The 21,261-nt window shown below is 36.2% G+C and overlaps 1 protein-coding gene and 1 long non-coding RNA gene across 4 annotated transcripts; one reads left to right on the forward strand and one right to left on the reverse strand.

Annotated features, from left to right (window-relative positions):
• Positions 1-2,274: 2,274 nt before the first annotated feature.
• Positions 2,275-3,092, forward strand: LOC137583127 (uncharacterized). Of its 2 annotated transcripts, XR_011033368.1 has the most exons (4): positions 2,275-2,425; positions 2,499-2,669; positions 2,734-2,800; positions 2,887-3,092. It is a non-coding gene; the product is annotated as an uncharacterized lncRNA (long non-coding RNA). The 2 variants fall into 2 exon arrangements; XR_011033367.1 differs by lacking the exon at positions 2,887-3,092 and having other exon boundaries at positions 2,734-2,821.
• Positions 3,093-13,737: 10,645 nt separating this feature from the next.
• Rnf11 (Ring finger protein 11) lies at positions 13,738-15,159 on the reverse strand. Of its 2 annotated transcripts, none has more exons than XM_068297012.1 (3): positions 15,049-15,159; positions 14,742-14,835; positions 13,738-14,668 (listed from the first exon to the last, which is right to left on the reverse strand). In XM_068297012.1, the coding sequence occupies exons 1-3, from the start codon at positions 15,117-15,119 to the stop codon at positions 14,309-14,311; spliced, it is 525 nt and encodes a 174-aa protein (XP_068153113.1). In that variant the 5' UTR covers positions 15,120-15,159; the 3' UTR covers positions 13,738-14,308. The 2 variants fall into 2 exon arrangements, with proteins under 2 accessions (XP_068153113.1, XP_068153114.1); XM_068297013.1 differs by having other exon boundaries at positions 15,002-15,147.
• Positions 15,160-21,261: the final 6,102 nt, after the last annotated feature.

Raw genomic sequence — 21,261 nt, forward strand, 5'->3', positions numbered from 1 at the left:
TTTGTTTAACTTGACTGCATTTACTGGCAATATGCCCAAATTGGTTACACTTAAAACATTTTCGACCTTTGTCTTTATTGCTGCAATCACTTGCTATATGGCCTTTATGTCCACAACTATAACAGCTGACTTCTTTATTATACCCTTGCAAAAAGGGTATATTAATTTTGGTCAGAAGTGTGCAACGCATAGAACGAAGCATCTCCGACCATACAAAGTATATATATTCTTGATCAGCACGACGAGACGAGTTCAACTAGCCATGTCCGTCCGTCCGTCTGGATCAACGCAAACTCCTCCTAGACCGTAAGAGCTACAGAGCTGAAATTTTGCACGTAGGCTTGTATATACTGCAGGCGTTGTATATCTCGGATTCAGCCGGATCGGACCACTATATCATATAGCTCCCATACAAACCCCAAAGTCACGAACAGTGACTTTTCTCAATAACTTCGTTATTTTCTGTACTATTATCGAAACTTTATATTAGAGAGTTTATTACGCTTATAAACGACTATGCCAAATTTGATCAAGATCGGATGACTATATCATATAGCTCCCATAGGAACGATCGGTCGAAAACAGTGACTTTTGTAAATAACTTCGTTACTTTTAACGCGATTGTTTTCAAATTAAACATTTGTTAGTTTAATATATCTGTTAATGATTGTGCCAAATTTGATCAAGATCGGGTGACTATATCATATAGCTCCCATGGGAACGATCGGTCAAAAACAGTGACTTTTGTAAATAACTTCGTTACTTTTAACGCGATTGCTTTCAAATTAAACATTTCTTAATTTTATGTATCTGTTAATGACTGTGTCGAATTTGGTAAAGATCGGGTAACTATATCATATAGCTCCCATAGGAACAATCGGTGGAAAACAGTGACTTTGATCAATATCTTCGTTATTTCCTATGATTGTAGGCCATTCTTTCGCAAACATAAGCCTTATAATTTAAAACGTTCTTCCACATTGATGGCTAATAGGTAAGGAAAGAGTTAACAAAAAAGTTGCAAGGGTATACAAACTTTGACGCGGTCGAAGTTAGCCCCGGCCCTCTGGTTTTTGGATATTACGTTACTTGGCATCTTTTTAACAAAAACACTGCGGTCGACTGCCTTGGATTTTTCACACATTGTTTCATAGCTTCTTAGTTTTGATTTAAAATTCTTTAAGTCATTTGCACCGTATAAAACCGATTTATTAGTTTCACGTTCGTCTATCCCGTCGATTATATATTGAATTAGAGCTTGATCTTCGATTGTCTTGTCATGTCTTTCATTTTATAAAAATATTCTTGCATATTTTCACTTTTGTTTCGCTTTCTTTCGCTCAGTTGTTTATGTAATTCTTTGCTCGATACGGTCTGCCTAAACTCGCTTAATAGTGCATTTTTGAGTATTGACCAAGAATTAATACCTCTTTCACTGAAAACAAATAGCTTGGCAATGCCTCTTAGCGACTTTTTTGCAAAAACTAATTTCTGAAGGTCATTAAAGTCCATCAAAAGAGCCTGATCTTCGAATTCTGAAAGCCATTCCTCAATTCCAATTGAATTTGTTCCATCGAATGTTCTAATTGTGTCCTCTATGTCACGAAAATTCATACCAAAACGCATAGAAATGTCACGGTAACGTTTTTCGTCTCCACTGTTTCTCTTACGGCTTTGTGAATTCTCTTTCTCTTTCTGTTCAACGTTTTCTTCTGCATCATTGTACACACTACTGTGAGCGGCACTTTCGTTACCCTCGTGATCGTCGAATTCGTCGTTGCGCTCTTCGTTTTCACAAAACAAACTGCGAAGTTCGTGGAATATATGTGACTGCAAGCAGCTTAAACAATCTGGCGTCGATGTGGAGCAATTGAAACAATTCTCTACTTCGTGCCCTATACCGAGTATGTTACATATAGAAACGAGATCACGTTCTGACAAGTTCTGTTCAACGTATATTTTCTTGCTTTCGTATTGCGCGTCATTCTCATCGAAGCTGAATCCAGAAAATTCTCTTAACCGTTGCCGATTATTTCTGTCTCCCTCTCGCTCATATACATATTTATGCAAAGCAGTAATGCTTGCTTTACTGGTACTAGCAATTTTAGCATTAATGAAATTTTTTAAACACGGCATTTTGGTTATGGTGGGGGAAAAAAATTGGGTTATTTTTTACAGCATTTATTGTTTTATATTCTATTAGTCACTTTTTCCTTTAACTTCTTTATACTTTTTTTTTAACAATCTTTTCACAGTTTTCTTTTCACAATTCACTTTTCAGCATTCTCCTTCTTCTGATACACTCGAAGAAGCCAGACAAAACTATCGATGGTTGAAGAAAACCTCGATCGATCTATCGCGATATTCAACTTCCATCGATATATCGGAAAAAACCATCGATGGTTTTGCAGCCCTATAAGTAACGGTAAAACACTTTGAAAGCGACAAGGACAAGGTACTAAAATAATTTAAAATGTTTAATTTAAATCAACTTCCAGTACTCACGGACCTTGGCCCAGAAGAGCTGACACAGCTGAAGGGTAGACTGGACATGCTTGGACGATAATAATTATTTTGACTCCGGAGCGTTGGCGCTAATGGAGGCGTCGCAGGCTTACAGCCCAAATATAGACGAATTGTGAGTGCGTCAGGTGCCCCACATTCACAAGGTAAGTCCAGCTTAAAGCTATAAACTTATGTATGTATGTAATACATTTCATATATATTTTTCAGATTTTCGTCGTCCTCCTCGTGAGCGTTCACTATGGGAAGCTCACGCTTGTCTATGCTGCCAGTCGATGTTGTATGCCCAAGAAGCGCAAATATATTTTTTAATATAATATATGATATAATAATATATAATTATTTTTGAATTTGTCCTTGCAGATTAGCAACGCCGACGACCTACAGGGCGTACTCTTGAATGTGCTGAGACAAGTGCCAAGACACTTGTTTCGCAACGTCGTAGCGATTGAGAGCGATCGCGCTCCTGTTAATATGCAGGCGCTCAGTTCGTTGCGGCGCTTCATCAAGACGCCGACGGTGACACACACCGGATGCGCACATTAAATAAAAAAAAGTGCCCAGATCCTTACGCGACACAGGTGCTGCAGGAATTGTTGTCAACTTTATACAACAAAGAAACATTCCGAAACCAGCTGCAGATGATCCGCGACAGTTGTCGGTCGCGAAGATATGAAAACATGGCGCTTGACATATTGGAGAATATATTCGCCATAGAGGGCATTCAGTTTAACTTATATTAATATATTATTATATATTGCATTATTTGAAATTTTGTATTATTTTAATGAATCGATCTGGTTTATATCCGCAAATATAAATCCAGGAATCTTGCACCCGGAAGTCATGCCGGTTTGGAGAAGTAATATAGTACTTCTGATACACTCGAAGCATAACTGCTGCAACCGTCCTTTTGGAAAACTGATAGCTCCTAAAACGAACGCCTCGATTAGAGGGAGAAATGTATTCCCCATCGTCCCACCAGATGGGAATGCCGAGCAAATTCAGCTCCCGAGTTTTGGGAGCCTCAACACGCTCAAATGGCAGCAACAACGAGGCGTACAAACTCTTCAGCTTCTCGGGCGGGAAACCTAAAAGGCTGCAGCATATGGCAACCACGTCCCAATCTACATTTCTGTCAAAGCCACCTTGAGCATTGACAGAATGGACAGACATTTATAAGTACAAATGTATAATGTGACAAATAGAAATGGCTAACTTACTTAAAGAGGCATCTATGGGGATATGCCTTAACAATATCACTGGGCACTTGAATATCTTCGCCCAGTCTTTCAAAGAATTTATTTTTTCGTATGTCAAAGTTTGCCATTTGAAGCCGCTTTCCTTGGGTTCTACCCCATCTGGTTCGATATTCACCACTTCGAGGAGTCGGACAGTTTGCTCCATTTCAACGGTCTCTTCTACTTCTGGTGACGCCATTGACCAATTAATTGACGCCAATGGCTCAGGTGCCGCAAAGGCCTCAGAATTTGACACCGAAGAATTTTGGTGCACACTTTTAATATGTTTGTCAACATTAAATTTCCTTTTGCTTTTGTACTCACAAAATTGGCAAGAAAAGTTTGCAGAATCCATGTTTATTTACAAATAAAAAGCAAAAAATAATATTGGCGCACAAAGCTGCTTCCGTTACAACAATTATCTTGCCAAGAAAAGCGCGCCGTTATCGAAGATAAGTAACTAGGGCTGCAAGACCATCGATGGTGACTCCACTCGATGGTTTTTCCATCGATGGAAAAGACTATCGATAGTATCTATCTTCCATACATTTTTATTTATTTCGATATATTGTATAAGTTTTTATTTATAATTAAAAAGAAAAAGTTAGTAATATCCATTATTTCAAACTTAATTTATTACAAATCAAAAAGCTAATAAATTTATTGTTTTAGTAGATTCTTAATAATAATAGATTTCTCATGGTATTAAATAATAAAAAAGCTATTCGTTTTGTTTCTGTTTTTTTTAGGTTGTAGAACTTATAATTAATCAGATGTTTCATCTTGTAAATAAACGTTTTTGTTTAAAAACAATAAAATATTTACATTTTTTGGCTTTAATGCCGATCTTTGGGAAATTATTTCTCCTGCCTTTCTAAAAATGCGTTCCGACTCCGTTGAACTGGCGGGAACGCATAAATTTTTATTTGCCAGACTCATTAAAATGTTAAAACATCTAAATGCCCCATAAAATGAAATTATGTATACATGATTATTGGTAAAATTAATTAATTAAAAAATAAAAGCCAGACAAAACTATCGATGGTTGAAGAAAACCTCGATCGATCTATCGCGATATTTAACTTCCATCGATATATCGGAAAAAACCATCGATGGTTTTGCAGCCCTATAAGTAACGGTAAAACACTTTGAAAGCGACAAGGACAAGGTACTAAAATAATTTAAAATGTTTAATTAAAATCAACTTCCAGTACTCACGGACCTTGGCCCAGAAGAGCTGACACAGCTGAAGGGTAGACTGGACATGCTTGGACGATAATAATTATTTTGACTCCGGAGCGTTGGCGCTAATGGAGGCGTCGCAGGCTTACAGCCTAAATATAGACGAATTGTGAGTGCGTCAGGTGCCCCACATTCACAAGGTAAGTCCAGCTTAAAGCTATAAACTTATGTATGTATGTAATACATTTCATATATATTTTTCAGATTTTCGTCGTCCTCCTCGTGAGCGTTCACTATGGGAAGCTCACGCTTGTCTATGCTGCCAGTCGATGTTGTATGCCCAAGAAGCGCAAATATATTTTTTAATATAATATATGTATGTATATAATAATATATAATTATTTTTGAATTTGTCCTTGCAGATTAGCAACGCCGACGACCTACAGGGCGTACTCTTGAATGTGCTGAGACAAGTGCCAAGACACTTGTTTCGCAACGTCGTAGCGATTGAGAGCGACCGCGCTCCTGTTAATATGCAGGCGCTCAAACCGTTGCGGCGCTTCATCAAGGCGCCGACGGTGATTTATAATGGCACACACCGGATGCGCACATTAAATAAAAAAAGTGCCCAGATCCTTACGCGACACAGGTGCTGCAGGAATTGTTGTCAACTTTATACAACAAAGAAACATTCCGAAACCAGCTGCAGATGATCCGCGACAGTTGTCGGTCGCGAAGATATGAAAACATGGCGCTTGACATATTGGAGAATATATTCGCCATAGAGGGCATTCAGTTTAACTTATATTAATATATTATTATATATTGCATTATTTGAAATTTTGTATTATTTTAATGAATCGATCTGGTTTATATCCGCAAATATAAATCCAGGAATCTTGCACCCGGAAGTCATGCCGGTTTGGAGAAGTAATATAGTACTTCTGATACACTCGAAGCATAACTGCTGCAACCGTCCTTTTGGAAAACTGGTAGCTCATAAAACGAACGCCTCGATTAGAGGGAGAAATGTATTCCCCATCGTCCCACCAGATGGGAATGCCGAGCAAATTCAGCTCCCGAGTTTTGGGAGCCTCAACACGCTCAAATGGCAGCAACAACGAGGCGTACAAACTCTTCAGCTTCTCGGGCGGGAAACCTAAAAGGCTGCAGCATATGGCAACCACGTCCCAATCTACATTTCTGTCAAAGCCACCTTGAGCATTGACAGAATGGACAGACATTTATAAGTACAAATGTATAATGTGACAAATAGAAATGGCTAACTTACTTAAAGAGGCATCTATGGGGATATGCCTTAACAATATCACTGGGCACTTGAATATCTTCGCCCAGTCTTTCAAAGAATTTATTTTTTTCGTATGTCAAAGTTTGCCATTTGAAGCCGCTTTCCTTGGGTTCTACCCCATCTGGTTCGATATTCACCACTTCGAGGAGTCGGACAGTTTGCTCCATTTCAACGGTCTCTTCTACTTCTGGTGACGCCATTGACCAATTAATTGACGCCAATGGCTCAGGTGCCGCAAAGGCCTCAGAATTTGACACCGAAGAATTTTGGTGCACACTTTTAATATGTTTGTCAACATTAAATTTCCTTTTGCTTTTGTACTCACAAAATTGGCAAGAAAAGTTTGCAGAATCCATGTTTATTTACAAATAAAAAGCAAAAAATAATATTGGCGCACAAAGCTGCTTCCGTTACAACAATTATCTTGCCAAGAAAAGCGCGCCGTTATCGAAGATAAGTAACTAGGGCTGCAAGACCATCGATGGTGACTCCACTCGATGGTTTTTCCATCGATGGAAAAGACTATCGATAGTATCTATCTTCCATACATTTTTATTTATTTCGATATATTGTATAAGTTATTATTTATAATTAAAAAGAAAAAGTTAGTAATATCCATTATTTCAAACTTAATTTATTACAAATCAAAAAGCTAATAAATTCATTGTTTTAGTAGATTCTTAATAATAATAGATTTTTCATTGTATTTCTAAATAATAAAAAAGCTAATCGTTTTGTTTCTGTTTTTTTTTAGGTTGTAGAACTTATAATTAATCAGATGTTTCATCTTGTAAATAAACGTTTTTGTTTAAAAACAATAAAATATTTACATTTTTTGGCTTTAATGCCGATCTTTGGGAAATTATTTCTCCTGCCTTGCTAAAAATGCGTTCCGACTCCGTTGAATTGGCGGGAACGCATAAATATTTATTTGCCAGACTCATTAAAATGTTAAAACATATAAATGCCCCATAAAATGAAATTATGTATACATGATTATTGGTAAAATTAATTAATTAAAAAATAAAAGCCAGACAAAGCTATCGATGGTTGAAGAAAACCTCGATCGATCTATCGCGATATTTAACTTCCATCGATATATCGGAAAAAACCATCGATGGTTTTGCAGCCCTATAAGTAACGGTAAAACACTTTGAAAGCGACAAGGACAAGGTACTAAAATAATTTAAAATGTTTAATTAAAATCAACTTCCAGTACTCACGGACCTTGGCCCAGAAGAGCTGACACAGCTGAAGGGTAGACTGGACATGCTTGGACGATAATAATTATTTTGACTCCGGAGCGTTGGCGCTAATGGAGGCGTCGCAGGCTTACAGCCTAAATATAGACGAATTGTGAGTGCGTCAGGTGCCCCACATTCACAAGGTAAGTCCAGCTTAAAGCTATAAACTTATGTATGTATGTAATACATTTCATATATATTTTTCAGATTTTCGTCGTCCTCCTCGTGAGCGTTCACTATGGGAAGCTCACGCTTGTCTATGCTGCCAGTCGATGTTGTATGCCCAAGAAGCGCAAATATATTTTTTAATATAATATATGTATGTATATAATAATATATAATTATTTTTGAATTTGTCCTTGCAGATTAGCAACGCCGACGACCTACAGGGCGTACTCTTGAATGTGCTGAGACAAGTGCCAAGACACTTGTTTCGCAACGTCGTAGCGATTGAGAGCGACCGCGCTCCTGTTAATATGCAGGCGCTCAAATCGTTGCGGCGCTTCATCAAGGCGCCGACGGTGATTTATAATGGCACACACCGGATGCGCACATTAAATAAAAAAAGTGCCCAGATCCTTACGCGACACAGGTGCTGCAGGAATTGTTGTCAACTTTATACAACAAAGAAACATTCCGAAACCAGCTGCAGATGATCCGCGACAGTTGTCGGTCGCGAAGATATGAAAACATGGCGCTTGACATATTGGAGAATATATTCGCCATAGAGGGCATTCAGTTTAACTTATATTAATATATTATTATATATTGCATTATTTGAAATTTTGTATTATTTTAATGAATCGATCTGGTTTATATCCGCAAATATAAATCCAGGAATCTTGCACCCGGAAGTCATGCCGGTTTGGAGAAGTAATATAGTACTTCTGATACACTCGAAGCATAACTGCTGCAACCGTCCTTTTGGAAAACTGGTAGCTCATAAAACGAACGCCTCGATTAGAGGGAGAAATGTATTCCCCATCGTCCCACCAGATGGGAATGCCGAGCAATTTCAGCTCCCGAGTTTTGGGAGCCTCAACACGCTCAAATGGCAGCAACAACGAGGCGTACAAACTCTTCAGCTTCTCGGGCGGGAAACCTAAAAGGCTGCAGCATATGGCAACCACGTCCCAATCTACATTTCTGTCAAAGCCACCTTGAGCATTGACAGAATGGACAGACATTTATAAGTACAAATGTATAATGTGACAAATAGAAATGGCTAACTTACTTAAAGAGGCATCTATGGGGATATGCCTTAACAATATCACTGGGCACTTGAATATCTTCGCCCAGTCTTTCAAAGAATTTATTTTTTTCGTATGTCAAAGTTTGCCATTTGTAGCCGCTTTCCTTGGGTTCTACCCCATCTGGTTCGATATTCACCACTTCGAGGAGTCGGACAGTTTGCTCCATTTCAACGGTCTCTTCTACTTCTGGTGACGCCATTGACCAATTAATTGACGCCAATGGCTCAGGTGCCGCAAAGGCCTCAGAATTTGACACCGAAGAATTTTGGTGCACACTTTTAATATGTTTGTCAACATTAAATTTCCTTTTGTTTTTGTACTCACAAAATTTGCAAGAAAAGTTTGCAAAATCCATGTTTATTTACAAATAAAAAGCAAAAAATAATATTGGCGCACAAAGCTGCTTCCGTTACAACAGTTATCTTGCCAAGAAAAGCGCGCCGTTATCGAAGATAAGTAACTAGGGCTGCAAGACCATCGATGGTGACTCCACTCGATGGTTTTTCCATCGATGGAAAAGACTATCGATAGTATCTATCGTCCCGATGGTTTTTCCATCGATGGAAAAGACTATCGATAGTATCTATCTTCCATACATTTTTATTTATTTCGATATATTGTATAAGTTATTATTTATAATTAAAAAGAAAAAGTTAGTAATATCCATTATTTCAAACTTAATTTATTACAAATCAAAAAGCTAATAAATTCATTGTTTTAGTAGGTTCTTAATAATAATAGATTTCTCATTGTATTAAATAATAAAAAAGCTATTCGTTTTGTTTCTGTTTTTTTTAGGTTGTAGAACTTATAATTAATCAGATGTTTCATCTTGTAAATAAACGTTTTTGTTTAAAAACAATAAAATATTTACATTTTTTGGCTTTAATGCCGATCTTTGGGAAATTATTTCTCCTGCCTTTCTAAAAATGCGTTCCGACTCCGTTGAACTGGCGGGAACGCATAAATATTTATTTGCCAGACTCATTAAAATGTTAAAACATCTAAATGCCCCATAAAATGAAATTATGTATACATGATATTAGTTATATTGGTAAAATTAATTAATTAAAAAATAAAAGCCAGACAAAACTATCGATGGTTGAAGAAAACCTCGATCGATCTATCGCGATATTTAACTTCCATCGATATATCGGAAAAAACCATCGATGGTTTTGCAGCCCTATAAGTAACGGTAAAACACTTTGAAAGCGACAAGGACAAGGTACTAAAATAATTTAAAATGTTTAATTTAAATCAACTTCCAGTACTCACGGACCTTGGCCCAGAAGAGCTGACACAGCTGAAGGGTAGACTGGACATGCTTGGACGATAATAATTATTTTGACTCCGGAGCGTTGGCGCTAATGGAGGCGTCGCAGGCTTACAGCCTAAATATAGACGAATTGTGAGTGCGTCAGGTGCCCCACATTTACAAGGTAAGTCCAGCTTAAAGCTATAAACTTATGTATGTATGTAATACATTTCATATATATTTTTCAGATTTTCGTCGTCCTCGTGAGCGTTCACTATGGGAAGCTCACGCTTGTCTATGCTGCCAGTCGATGTTGTATGCCCAAGAAGCGCAAATATATTTTTTAATATAATATATGTATGTATATAATAATATATAATTATTTTTGAATTTGTCCTTGCAGATTAGCAACGCCGACGACCTACAGGGCGTACTCTTGAATGTGCTGAGACAAGTGCCAAGACACTTGTTTCGCAACGTCGTAGCGATTGAGAGCGATCGCGCTCCTGTTAATATGCAGGCGCTCAAATCGTTGCGGCGCTTCATCAAGACGCCGACCGTGATTTATGATGGCACACACCTGATGCGCACATTAAATAAAAAGGAGTGCCCAGATCCTTAGGCGACACAGGTGCTGCAGGAATTGTTGTCAACTTTATACAACAAAGAAACATTCCGAAACCAGCTGCAGATGATCCGCGACAGTTGTCGGTCGCGAAGATATGAAAACATGGCGCTTGACATATTGGAAAATATATTCGCCATTGAGGGCATTCAGTTTAACTTATATTAATATATTATTATATATTGCATTATTTGAAATTTTGTATTATTTTAATGAATCGATCTGGTTTATATCCGCAAATATAAATCCAGGAATCTTGCACCCGGAAGTCATGCCGGTTTGGAGAAGTAATATAGTACTTCTGATACACTCGAAGCATAACTGCTGCAACCGTCCTTTTGGAAAACTGGTAGCTCCTAAAACGAACGCCTCGATTAGAGGGAGAAATGTATTCCCCATCGTCCCACCAGATGGGAATGCCGAGCAAATTCAGCTCCCGAGTTTTGGGAGCCTCAACACGCTCAAATGGCAGCAACAACGAGGCGTACAAACTCTTCAGCTTCTCGGGCGGGAAACCTAAAAGGCTGCAGCATATGGCAACCACGTCCCAATCTACATTTCTGTCAAAGCCACCTTGAGCATTGACAGAATGGACAGACATTTATAAGTACAAATGTATAATGTGACAAATAGAAATGGCTAACTTACTTAAAGAGGCATCTATGGGGATATGCCTTAACAATATCACTGGGCACTTGAATATCTTCGCCCAGTCTTTCAAAGAATTTATTTTTTTCGTATGTCAAAGTTTGCCATTTGTAGCCGCTTTCCTTGGGTTCTACCCCATCTGGTTCGATATTCACCACTTCGAGGAGTCGGACAGTTTGCTCCATTTCAACGGTCTCTTCTACTTCTGGTGACGCCATTGACCAATTAATTGACGCCAATGGCTCAGGTGCCGCAAAGGCCTCAGAATTTGACACCGAAGAATTTTGGTGCACACTTTTAATATGTTTGTCAACATTAAATTTCCTTTTGTTTTTGTACTCACAAAATTTGCAAGAAAAGTTTGCAAAATCCATGTTTATTTACAAATAAAAAGCAAAAAATAATATTGGCGCACAAAGCTGCTTCCGTTACAACAGTTATCTTGCCAAGAAAAGCGCGCCGTTATCGAAGATAAGTAACTAGGGCTGCAAGACCATCGATGGTGACTCCACTCGATGGTTTTTCCATCGATGGAAAAGACTATCGATAGTATCTATCTTCCATACATTTTTATTTATTTCGATATATTGTATAAGTTATTATTTATAATTAAAAAGAAAAAGTTAGTAATATCCATTATTTCAAACTTAATTTATTACAAATCAAAAAGCTAATAAATTCATTGTTTTAGTAGATTCTTAATAATAATAGATTTTTCATTGTATTTCTAAATAATAAAAAAGCTATTCGTTTTGTTTCTGTTTTTTTTAGGTTGTAGAACTTATAATTAATCAGATGTTTCATCTTGTAAATAAACGTTTTTGTTTAAAAACAATAAAATATTTACATTTTTTGGCTTTAATGCCGATCTTTGGGAAATTATTTCTCCTGCCTTGCTAAAAATGCGTTCCGACTCCGTTGAACTGGCGGGAACGCATAAATATTTATTTGCCAGACTCATTAAAATGTTAAAACATCTAAATGCCCCATAAAATGAAATTATGTATACATGATTATTGGTAAAATTAATTAATTAAAAAATAAAAGCCAGACAAAACTATCGATGGTTGAAGAAAACCTCGATCGATCTATCGCGATATTTAACTTCCATATTGGTAAAATTAATTAATTAAAAAATAAAACCCAGACAAAACTATCGATGGTTGAAGAAAACCTCGATCGATCTATCGCGATATTTAACTTCCATCGATATATCGGAAAAAACCATCGATGGTTTTGCAGCCCTATAAGTAACGGTAAAACACTTTGAAAGCGACAAGGACAAGGTACTAAAATAATTTAAAATGTTTAATTTAAATCAACTTCCAGAACTCACGAACCTTGGCCCAGAAGAGCTGACACAGCTGAAGGGTAGACTGGACATGCTTGGACGATAATAATTATTTTGACTCCGGAGCGTTGGCGCTAATGGAGGCGTCGCAGGCTTACAGCCTAAATATAGACGAATTGTGAGTGCGTCAGGTGCCCCACATTCACAAGGTAAGTCCAGCTTAAAGCTATAAACTTATGTATGTATGTAATACATTTCATATATATTTTTCAGATTTTCGTCGTCCTCCTCGTGAGCGTTCACTATGGGAAGCTCACGCTTGTCTATGCTGCCAGTCGATGTGGTATGCCCAAAAAGCGCAAATATGTAAGTATATATATTTTTTAATTTTTATGTACTTTATTTTTTTTTATGTACTTTCTAAAGGAACGATCGGTGCGTAACAATTACATAAATGATTGCCAATAATTTTAAAGTATGCTATATTCATTTAGTCATTACTTTCTTTGTCAAATTGGATAAGTATAGAAGTCTAGGATTTTGCCAAAACTATGTTATCTACAACTAAGTTATGTTATCTGTATTAATTGAGACATATTACTATTGGTAATAGATTTTTATTACCAATGTTTGTATACAGTGGTAGCAAAAATAATTTTTTTGGCTTTAAATTCAGATTTCATTCGATTTTTAAATAATAAGTATTAGTGAAAAGTGTTGATGTATTAATTTATAGCGTTGAGTTCGTCATTCTATCGAGATGATGTACCGTAAATTTTGTGGGCGTGTCTCTAACCGTTTTTTTTTTTTAAATTCGGACCTTGCAAAAAGACACATTTAAAAATTTTTGATAATTTATCGTACACCTTCGTAAGTAAAACTAAGATAAACTGCATACTACAAATTTTAAATTTGGCCCCAAAATCCAATTTGGAGCCAATTGAAAAAGTAAATTTTTATGCCTGCTTGGCATCATTTTAGGCATCTAATTCATGCTAAAGTATAACTACACTTCAACTACGAAACGTAGTGAATTAAATTTCCGGTTGAATGAGATATTGTTCATAAAAATCGGATATCAAAACTTTTCACTAATACTATACGAAAATCATGTCTCAAATATTTTGCCGCCACTGTATGTGTCTCTAATAACTTGGACAATAACATTACATTTATATGTATTTATTTATTATAATTTATTTATTTATTATTATACACTAGTTATAAGGTTTTAATTCTAGGGGTTTCGAACATGTTGATATATGTATATATTGATGAATATATATGTATGTAGGTGTAAGTGTATGTACACATATTGTTATTGTTGGTATTGAAACTTCTGATGCTGCCCTTGTTGTTGTTGTTACTTCAGTTTTCTGGTTTCACCATACATATGTACTATATAATATCAATTGAATGCTAAGCATACTGAACATCTATGTAACGACGAACGAAACCCAAAAGTTAAATCGACGGCTCATGGGGGAGGTACAATAAAGACTCCCATTATATATATATTCTGTAGATCTCAGTCGATAATCTCCGTGTTGTCTGCCCTTTCCCCATTCACTTATTTATTATACACAATTCGCTTCGGTCCTTATCGACCAAAATTACCCACCCCGCCCTGGTACACCTCCGCCCCCCAACCCAACTGACAACCTAAACTACAGCGACAGTATATATCGACTGAGCAGAAGCACCCCCCGCACCCCCTTTGGATATAGAAGGGCTGCGCTATGTTGTTTCATAGCTTGTGAGCAGCGCAGCATCGACGGGCTCCAAGCAACTGGGACAGGTGAGACTTCTCATTAGCCAATCGTCTATGCAATGCACATGATAGATATGCATGCACGGCAAATATCGCACGGCCTCATCCCGACAAAATTCTATCATACAGATGACGCATTCGCGAGCTTTTTTAGTGGTGCCGTCATATGTTCCGATCGGTAGGTGTTGCATTAACCCGATTCGTTTGGCTATCTTGATCTGGTCTTCCTCCGACATATGCGAATTAGAATTTGATGAAGCTGGTATAGGCATTATGGAGACAGAGGGTGCGGGGTAAAATACTTGTTGTAGCTGTTCGTGCGGAAGCTAATGAAAAAAAAAAAAAACAAAACAGAAAAAGATAATTATACGGAGTCGACAGGTAGAAGGATTCACGTACCTGATCCTGGTGGCCGTGAATGCTGACACTATCACCGCGCAGTAACGAAATGTCATCGGAGCTGTTAATTTTAAGACAGTTTCCCATGATGATTCTGTAAAAAAAGGATATGGGGAAAATGTATGTAATTAGTTTTCTATTACAGACGGAGGCAGCGCAACAACAACTTAATGCGCATCATGGACAAAACTAAAGACCGCGACGGTGGGTAGGTGGTGGAAAGGGTAGTTCACCCCCACTACACTGCATTTGGGACATACCTATCACGGATAAAACTGCTGACAAAGAAGCTTATGCATTTACTTACTTCCCACTTCCTATTGTTTTTGTTTGCTTTTTTTTTTTTTGATTGCCTTTGTTTTGCTTAATTTTTAACATTAATCGCGAACTCGAACATGTTCGAACATTTACTCGCGAACTCGAACATGTTCGAGCGTTTTACTCACATGTTCGAGCGGTTTACTCACGCGTCTTAAATCGCGCGAGTAAACGCTAGGGTTTTTATTCGATACCGATATTTTATATACAGTAGAAAATCCGGTTATAACGACGTACAGTGGGGCCTTTTAGCATTTTACATTGCAAAAATCATAGCTTCTAAACCAATTAAGCGATTTTAAAAATTTAAAGCATATGATAGAAATGTTTTTCATGAGTGCTGGGTGTTCGTGGTGCTGTAATATTCAAGGTCAAAGTCAGAAAATATTTCCAAGCATTTTTTTCCTTTAAAAATGGAGCAAAACCCGGATTTTTTCAATCACAAATGGAATTTTTCATTGTTTTAAAGGACTATGTAACATTTTTTAATGTTTTAATTTGATTTTTTAACATAATTACAACACAATTTTTTAGGTTAATTTTGAAAATTTGCTATTGATGGCTGATTTTCTTCAAAATAATTTTCAATATTGTTTTTAATGAGTGCTGGGTGTTCGTGGTGCTGTAATATTCAAAGTCAAAGTCAGAAAATATTTCCAAGCATGTTTTTCCTTTAAAAATGGAGCAAAACCCGGTTTTTTTCAATCACAAATGGAATTTTTCATTGTTTTAAAGGACTATGTAACATTTTTTAATGTTTTAATTTGATTTTTTAACATAATTACAACACAATTTTTTAGGTTAATTTTGAAAATTTGCTATTGATGGCTGATTTTCTTCAAAATAATTTTCAATATTGTTTTTCATGAGTGCTGGGTGTTCGTGGTGCTGTAATATTCAAAGTCAAAGTCAGAAAATATTTCCAAGCATGTTTTTCCTTTAAAAATGGAGCGAAACCCGGTTTTTTTCAATCACAAATGGAATTTTTCATTGTTTTAAAGGACTATGTAACATTTTTTTATGTTTTAATTTGATTTTTTCACATAATTACAACACAATTTTTTATGTTAATTTTGAAAATTTGCTATTGATAGCTGATTTTCTTCAGAATGATTTCCAATATTTACATCAATATCTAATAAACTCAAGATTTCGGGACTATAGTTGCTATTTTCCAAATCCTTTCGTGATCGCACGTGTCTCAGTGATGCAAAAAGTTGGTCCTAAGAAGTTGCCAGCATGTTAAAAAGGTCTTTATTTTGTCTAACACGAGAAGTTTTTAATGTATTAGTGTATCTGAATCTTTTGTAGTCCTTGTTTTTACATTCCTGTGCTTCTTCGGATAGCTCTCCATTTGGTAAACACTGATATTTCCGTGAGCCGGCTGGATGCTCCGAATCTTTGAATCTCGTATACTCCTCAAGCCAAACTTCATTTTTTTCACGCAATTTGTCAGATTTCTGCCGCTTGCGATCCATTTTCAACCTAAGTTATAGTGTGTATATTTGATTTTTACCTTAAGCTCCGTACTAGCGTTTTCGAATGAAACGCCCATCTCCTTCAGCAAACCCATTTCAAAACCATTTCACACTCGTGGAAAACTTTCAAATGCTTTCATTCTTTAACAACATTATAAATAAAACTGTCTTGAATAATATTGACAAATACTATTCAGTCCGGATTTAAGGTGTTTCCAATTATGAAGTTAAAAATAAACTGTCGCAAACGAGAGGAATAATTAGCACTTTATATTTTTTTAGCTTTTTGTATTAATTAGTTAAAAAACTTAATATTTGCATACAATTAGGTAAACGGAAATAAAAACGACCAACCTGCAACTAGGACCAATTTTTCATTAACTTAAATAACATTTACGTGCCTTGTCAGTTTTTCCAAAACAGGTAATTAGCAATCTAACATTGTAGAAAGGCATATACATACATACATACATATATAAACAGGTGGTATTACGCAATGTTATCATTTAAATACAAAGAAGCTACAGGCCAATACGCATGCGCTCTTCTTCTTCCGTATACCTGCAGCGCATTTTTTAGGCGAGGTTGCCTTAGTTTTATGGCTTACGCATCGCTGTCGCAGGTCTCCGCATATTGGGACTATATACATCTGATAGGTAAATATTTCACCTACCCAGTGTTAGTAGTCCGGCATTGATCCTAGTTGATCCTTGTTAGTTGTATTCCACCAAAGTTCAAAAATGCCAATATTTAGTACATTTTTTAAACGCTTCTACATAGTTCAATAACGAATTAAGTAATTATTAAAATTTATCATATGTTATGCTATTAATAAAGAACATACTTTTAAGATAAAACCAAAAAATCTTAGATCGATTGTTAAAATCGCCCAATATTCAGTCTTAAAGTTGCGACTTTTTGTAAAAATTATAATTTTTTCCTATTTACTAAAAATGTCTTAGCTTTGGGCGCCTCTAGCACCTACGAATCTCAACTCATTTTAATTTTGTGGATTCTTAATCTCTAAAGTATTCCCTATCGATTGCATATATCATTTTTGCCAAACGCGATCATGAAAAAACTGATTTTTGCAACGCTATCCGAGCAGAGGCCCAGCTGTGCGACGCTGAGGGGACCGAAGATTTTCGTCGTTATATCCGGAAGCATCAAAAATAAAACAAATTTTTATTCAAATCAAAAACTTTATTTTTTCATTTCGGCGCCAAATTTAGGCAAAGTATCGAGTTTAAATGGCTTGCCTTTTAGACTGTAGAATAAAAAGTAATTGAGTATCTTCACATTAATACATTAAATTCGTAGACGTCATAAATTTATAATTATTATTCCAAGCAAGCAATAACAATATTGAGTAGGAAAAGCACATTGGGTTCAAAGCAGTCGTACGGTACAAGACTTTGAGATCAAGCGAAATTTCTCAAGTACAGGTGCGTCTTTTCTGTATTGAATAAAACGAAATTTGTATTTTCTTATTTCTTTCTTATTATATAACAATTATACTAGCATAAAAATCAAATAGTTTTTGATGAGTAGCCAGATGGCACAATTTTCGTACAGCTGATTGAAAAATACGCGGGGCTTTTTGAAACAATTTTATTCGTTACATCCGACAAAATATATCCTTCGACTTACTTGTTGTGCCACCTGCGCCACTGTTTTGGAACTCTTTAAAAAAGTTTTCCAATGTATACAGTGTTGCGAAATCGTTACATTTGTCTTGTTTCCTTTGGTTATTTTTATACCCTTGCAAAAAGAGTATTTTAATTTTGGTCAGAAGTGTGCAACGCATAGTACGAAGTATATATATTCTTGATCAGCATGACGAGACGAGTTCAAACAGCCATGTCCGTCCGTCCGTCCGTCTGGATCAACGCATACTCCTCCTAGACCGTAAGAGCTACAGAGCTGAAATCATATAGCTCCCAAAGGAACGATCGGTCAAAAACAGTGACATTTGTAAATAACTTCGTTACTTTTAACGCGATTGTTCTCAAATTAAACATTTGTTAGTTTAATATAATGACTGCCGAATTTGATAAAGATCGGGTGACTATATCATATAGCTCGCATAGGAAACGATCGGTGAAAACAGTGACTTTGATCAATATCTTCGTAAGCCTTTTTAGGAAAAACGTTTTTCTACTTTGATGGCTATAGGTTAGGAAAGAGTTACCATAAAAGTTGCAAGGGTATACACACTTAAACGCGGTCGAAGTTAGCCCCGGCCCTCTGATTAAGTTATCACGATAGTCGCATACAAATTTTAAGGCGAAAGTTTTTCAGCAAAGTTGCCATTTCTTTCGAAAACGTGTTTTTATTTCATTTGCTAACTTCTAACATATTAGTTTTTTTTTTTTAAATTTTCTTCGACAAAGTCTTTTGGAATTGAATGGGATGCAAATGGTGGGAAGACATTTAGCTACTATATTTGTTCAGAGAGGAATGTGAAAGAAAGGATTTTGGAGAATTTGAACTCCTTGGAGGTCTTCTTAAACGAGGCCTTGTTCATAAGCATCGATGAGCTATTTTTGACATGAAATTTGGATCCTTGGGTAACAGTAGATGCATGTGGGTAGGAAATATTTCGAATAATAAGTTAGAGTGGTTTGGGAAATTAGTTTTAAGTGCTACTAGGGAATATTTTAATTTAAGTAAAATAATTAATGTTAGTGATTACAATTTTGTATTAGAATTAGTTTTCATTTTAGCATTCAAAAGTAGTTGGTCTTGTGGAAAGAAATAAAAGAAAAATTATGAAAATAATGCATTTGTAAAATTTTGGAATGTTCCGAATGGGCAAAAAAGGATAAAGGATATTTAATAAAAATGTTTCCGTTCGACTACTGGTTGTTTCTAACAAGTCTATGGGAAGTCCTATACTGTTAAATAGAGATATTATGAAAATATGTAAAGCTAAAATTGTACTGCAACTTGCTGATGATCTGTGTAAAGAATCAATGCCCGAATGTATTAAGTTAAGCCATGACTTGAGCAGTGGAGATAATTTTGAAAACCAAATGCTAAATATTGATTGTGACGTGGGTAATTCAAAATATTCTGTGGGCAAAAGTTTAAGTTTCAAAGAATCGACAATGTTTGAAAATATTTTTTCTAAATGTTATTTTGAAAGAAATCCACCAAATGAACCAAAGGTTAAGTGCGAAATGAAACTCACAATCAATGACATAAGTCCGTTTAGCTGTAATCCAAGACGACTTTCTTATAGCGAAAAGGTCGAATTACAAAAAATAATTGACGAATACTTAAGCAAAGAATACATTAGGCCAAGTGAGTCAGAATATGTTTCGTGTGCGTTGATTTCAGAAAACTAAACAAGGCGACTTCAAAAGATAGTTATCCTATTCCACTTATTGATGATCTGCTAGATAAACTTGCAGGAAAAACGATATTTTCGAAACTCGACTTGGTTAGTTTGAATTTCTTCGTATGCCATTTGGCTTTAGAATTTAGAAGTATCATATATTTAGACGACATTATGGTAGCAACAATGTGCTTTGTTGATGACGTATGACGTAGTAGACAGCAAGCAGCGCTGCCGGCAGAACTGGGAGCAGAGCAGAGATTATTATATTGAATGTAACTTGTGTTATATTTATCCGATCCGTTCTGGAGCCATATGATATAGTAGTCCGATCATGGTAATTCTCATACATGATTTTCAGCCCGACATCTTTAAAATGGATGAGTAAATCGCATACGCACGGACGGACAGACGGACATGGCTATATCGACTCAGCTTCTCATGCTGATCAAGAATATATATACTTTATGGGGTCGGAAACGTCTCCTTCTGTGCGTCTGACCAATTTTATAATACCCTCTGCAAGGGTATACAAATAAATTATATAATCGAATTTAAGTAAAATGATAAACAAATTTAAAAATTTATTTACTCCTATTACGTCAGCCATGGCTTTTTCCGCCAGATCAAAAACCCGGTGTACGAGAACGTCATATTTGTCCGCCTAAAATGAAAACAAAAAATTTAAGTGAAAATTTATAGAAAAATTTCAGATACTTACATATGTATTTACAGTTTCCTTAGCGTCTTTGTACAACTGTAGGGCTTCGTTCTTTGAGTTTTCCCTTTTTTGGCTTGTCTGTAAAAAATGTAAATAGAACTAAGGGGACTTTTCCCTTATTCGCTAGGAAATGATTTCGCACTCTAACATTAATTGGATTGCCATCAATAACAAAGCAAACCAAATTAGTTGATAAGTGTGCTTTAGTTACAAACTTGATTACTGCATTTATAAGTTCTATGATGGTTTCGGCTGCCATATATTTGCCTTTGGTGATCATTAGATTCGTATAAATAATGGTCCTCTTCGAGCCATCAAGCGCCACAGCCATCATTGTCAGCATTTTGACCACAACCCCGCTCTTCCGCATTACCCTTTCCGGGATTAATTCGAATCAAAAATAGCTCGTCGATGCTTATAAAAAAGGGTTCATTTAAGAACACCTCCATCGAGTTGAAATTTTCAAAAATTCGTTGTTTGACATTCCCGTCGAATTTCCGGGAATATTCGTCGATTTCCGCAATTCCAGCCAGAATTTTTGACTGGGGAATCCTTTTCAAAGCAGAAATTTCACTGATACGTTGAATTTTAAGCTTGCCATTTCTTTTGCTTTTTTAATTATGAATTTTCATTTACTTCATATTTATTTTTATCAATTTCAAA

The sequence above is a fragment of the Drosophila tropicalis genome, unplaced genomic scaffold (assembly GCF_018151085.1).
Source record: "Drosophila tropicalis isolate 14030-0801.00 unplaced genomic scaffold, ASM1815108v1 contig_859, whole genome shotgun sequence".
Lineage (NCBI taxonomy): Eukaryota > Metazoa > Arthropoda > Insecta > Diptera > Drosophilidae > Drosophila > Drosophila tropicalis.

Coding starts and splice junctions, on each gene's coding strand:
- Rnf11 (XM_068297012.1), bottom strand. CDS start 15,119: ATGTTAAAAATTAAGCAAAACAAAGGCAATCAAAAAAAAAAAAAGCAA. Junction 14,836..15,048: donor AAAACAATAGGAAGTGGGAA/GTAAGTAAATGC, acceptor CTTTTTTTACAG/AATCATCATGGGAAACTGTC. Junction 14,669..14,741: donor TTCACGGCCACCAGGATCAG/GTACGTGAATCC, acceptor TTTTTTCATTAG/CTTCCGCACGAACAGCTACA.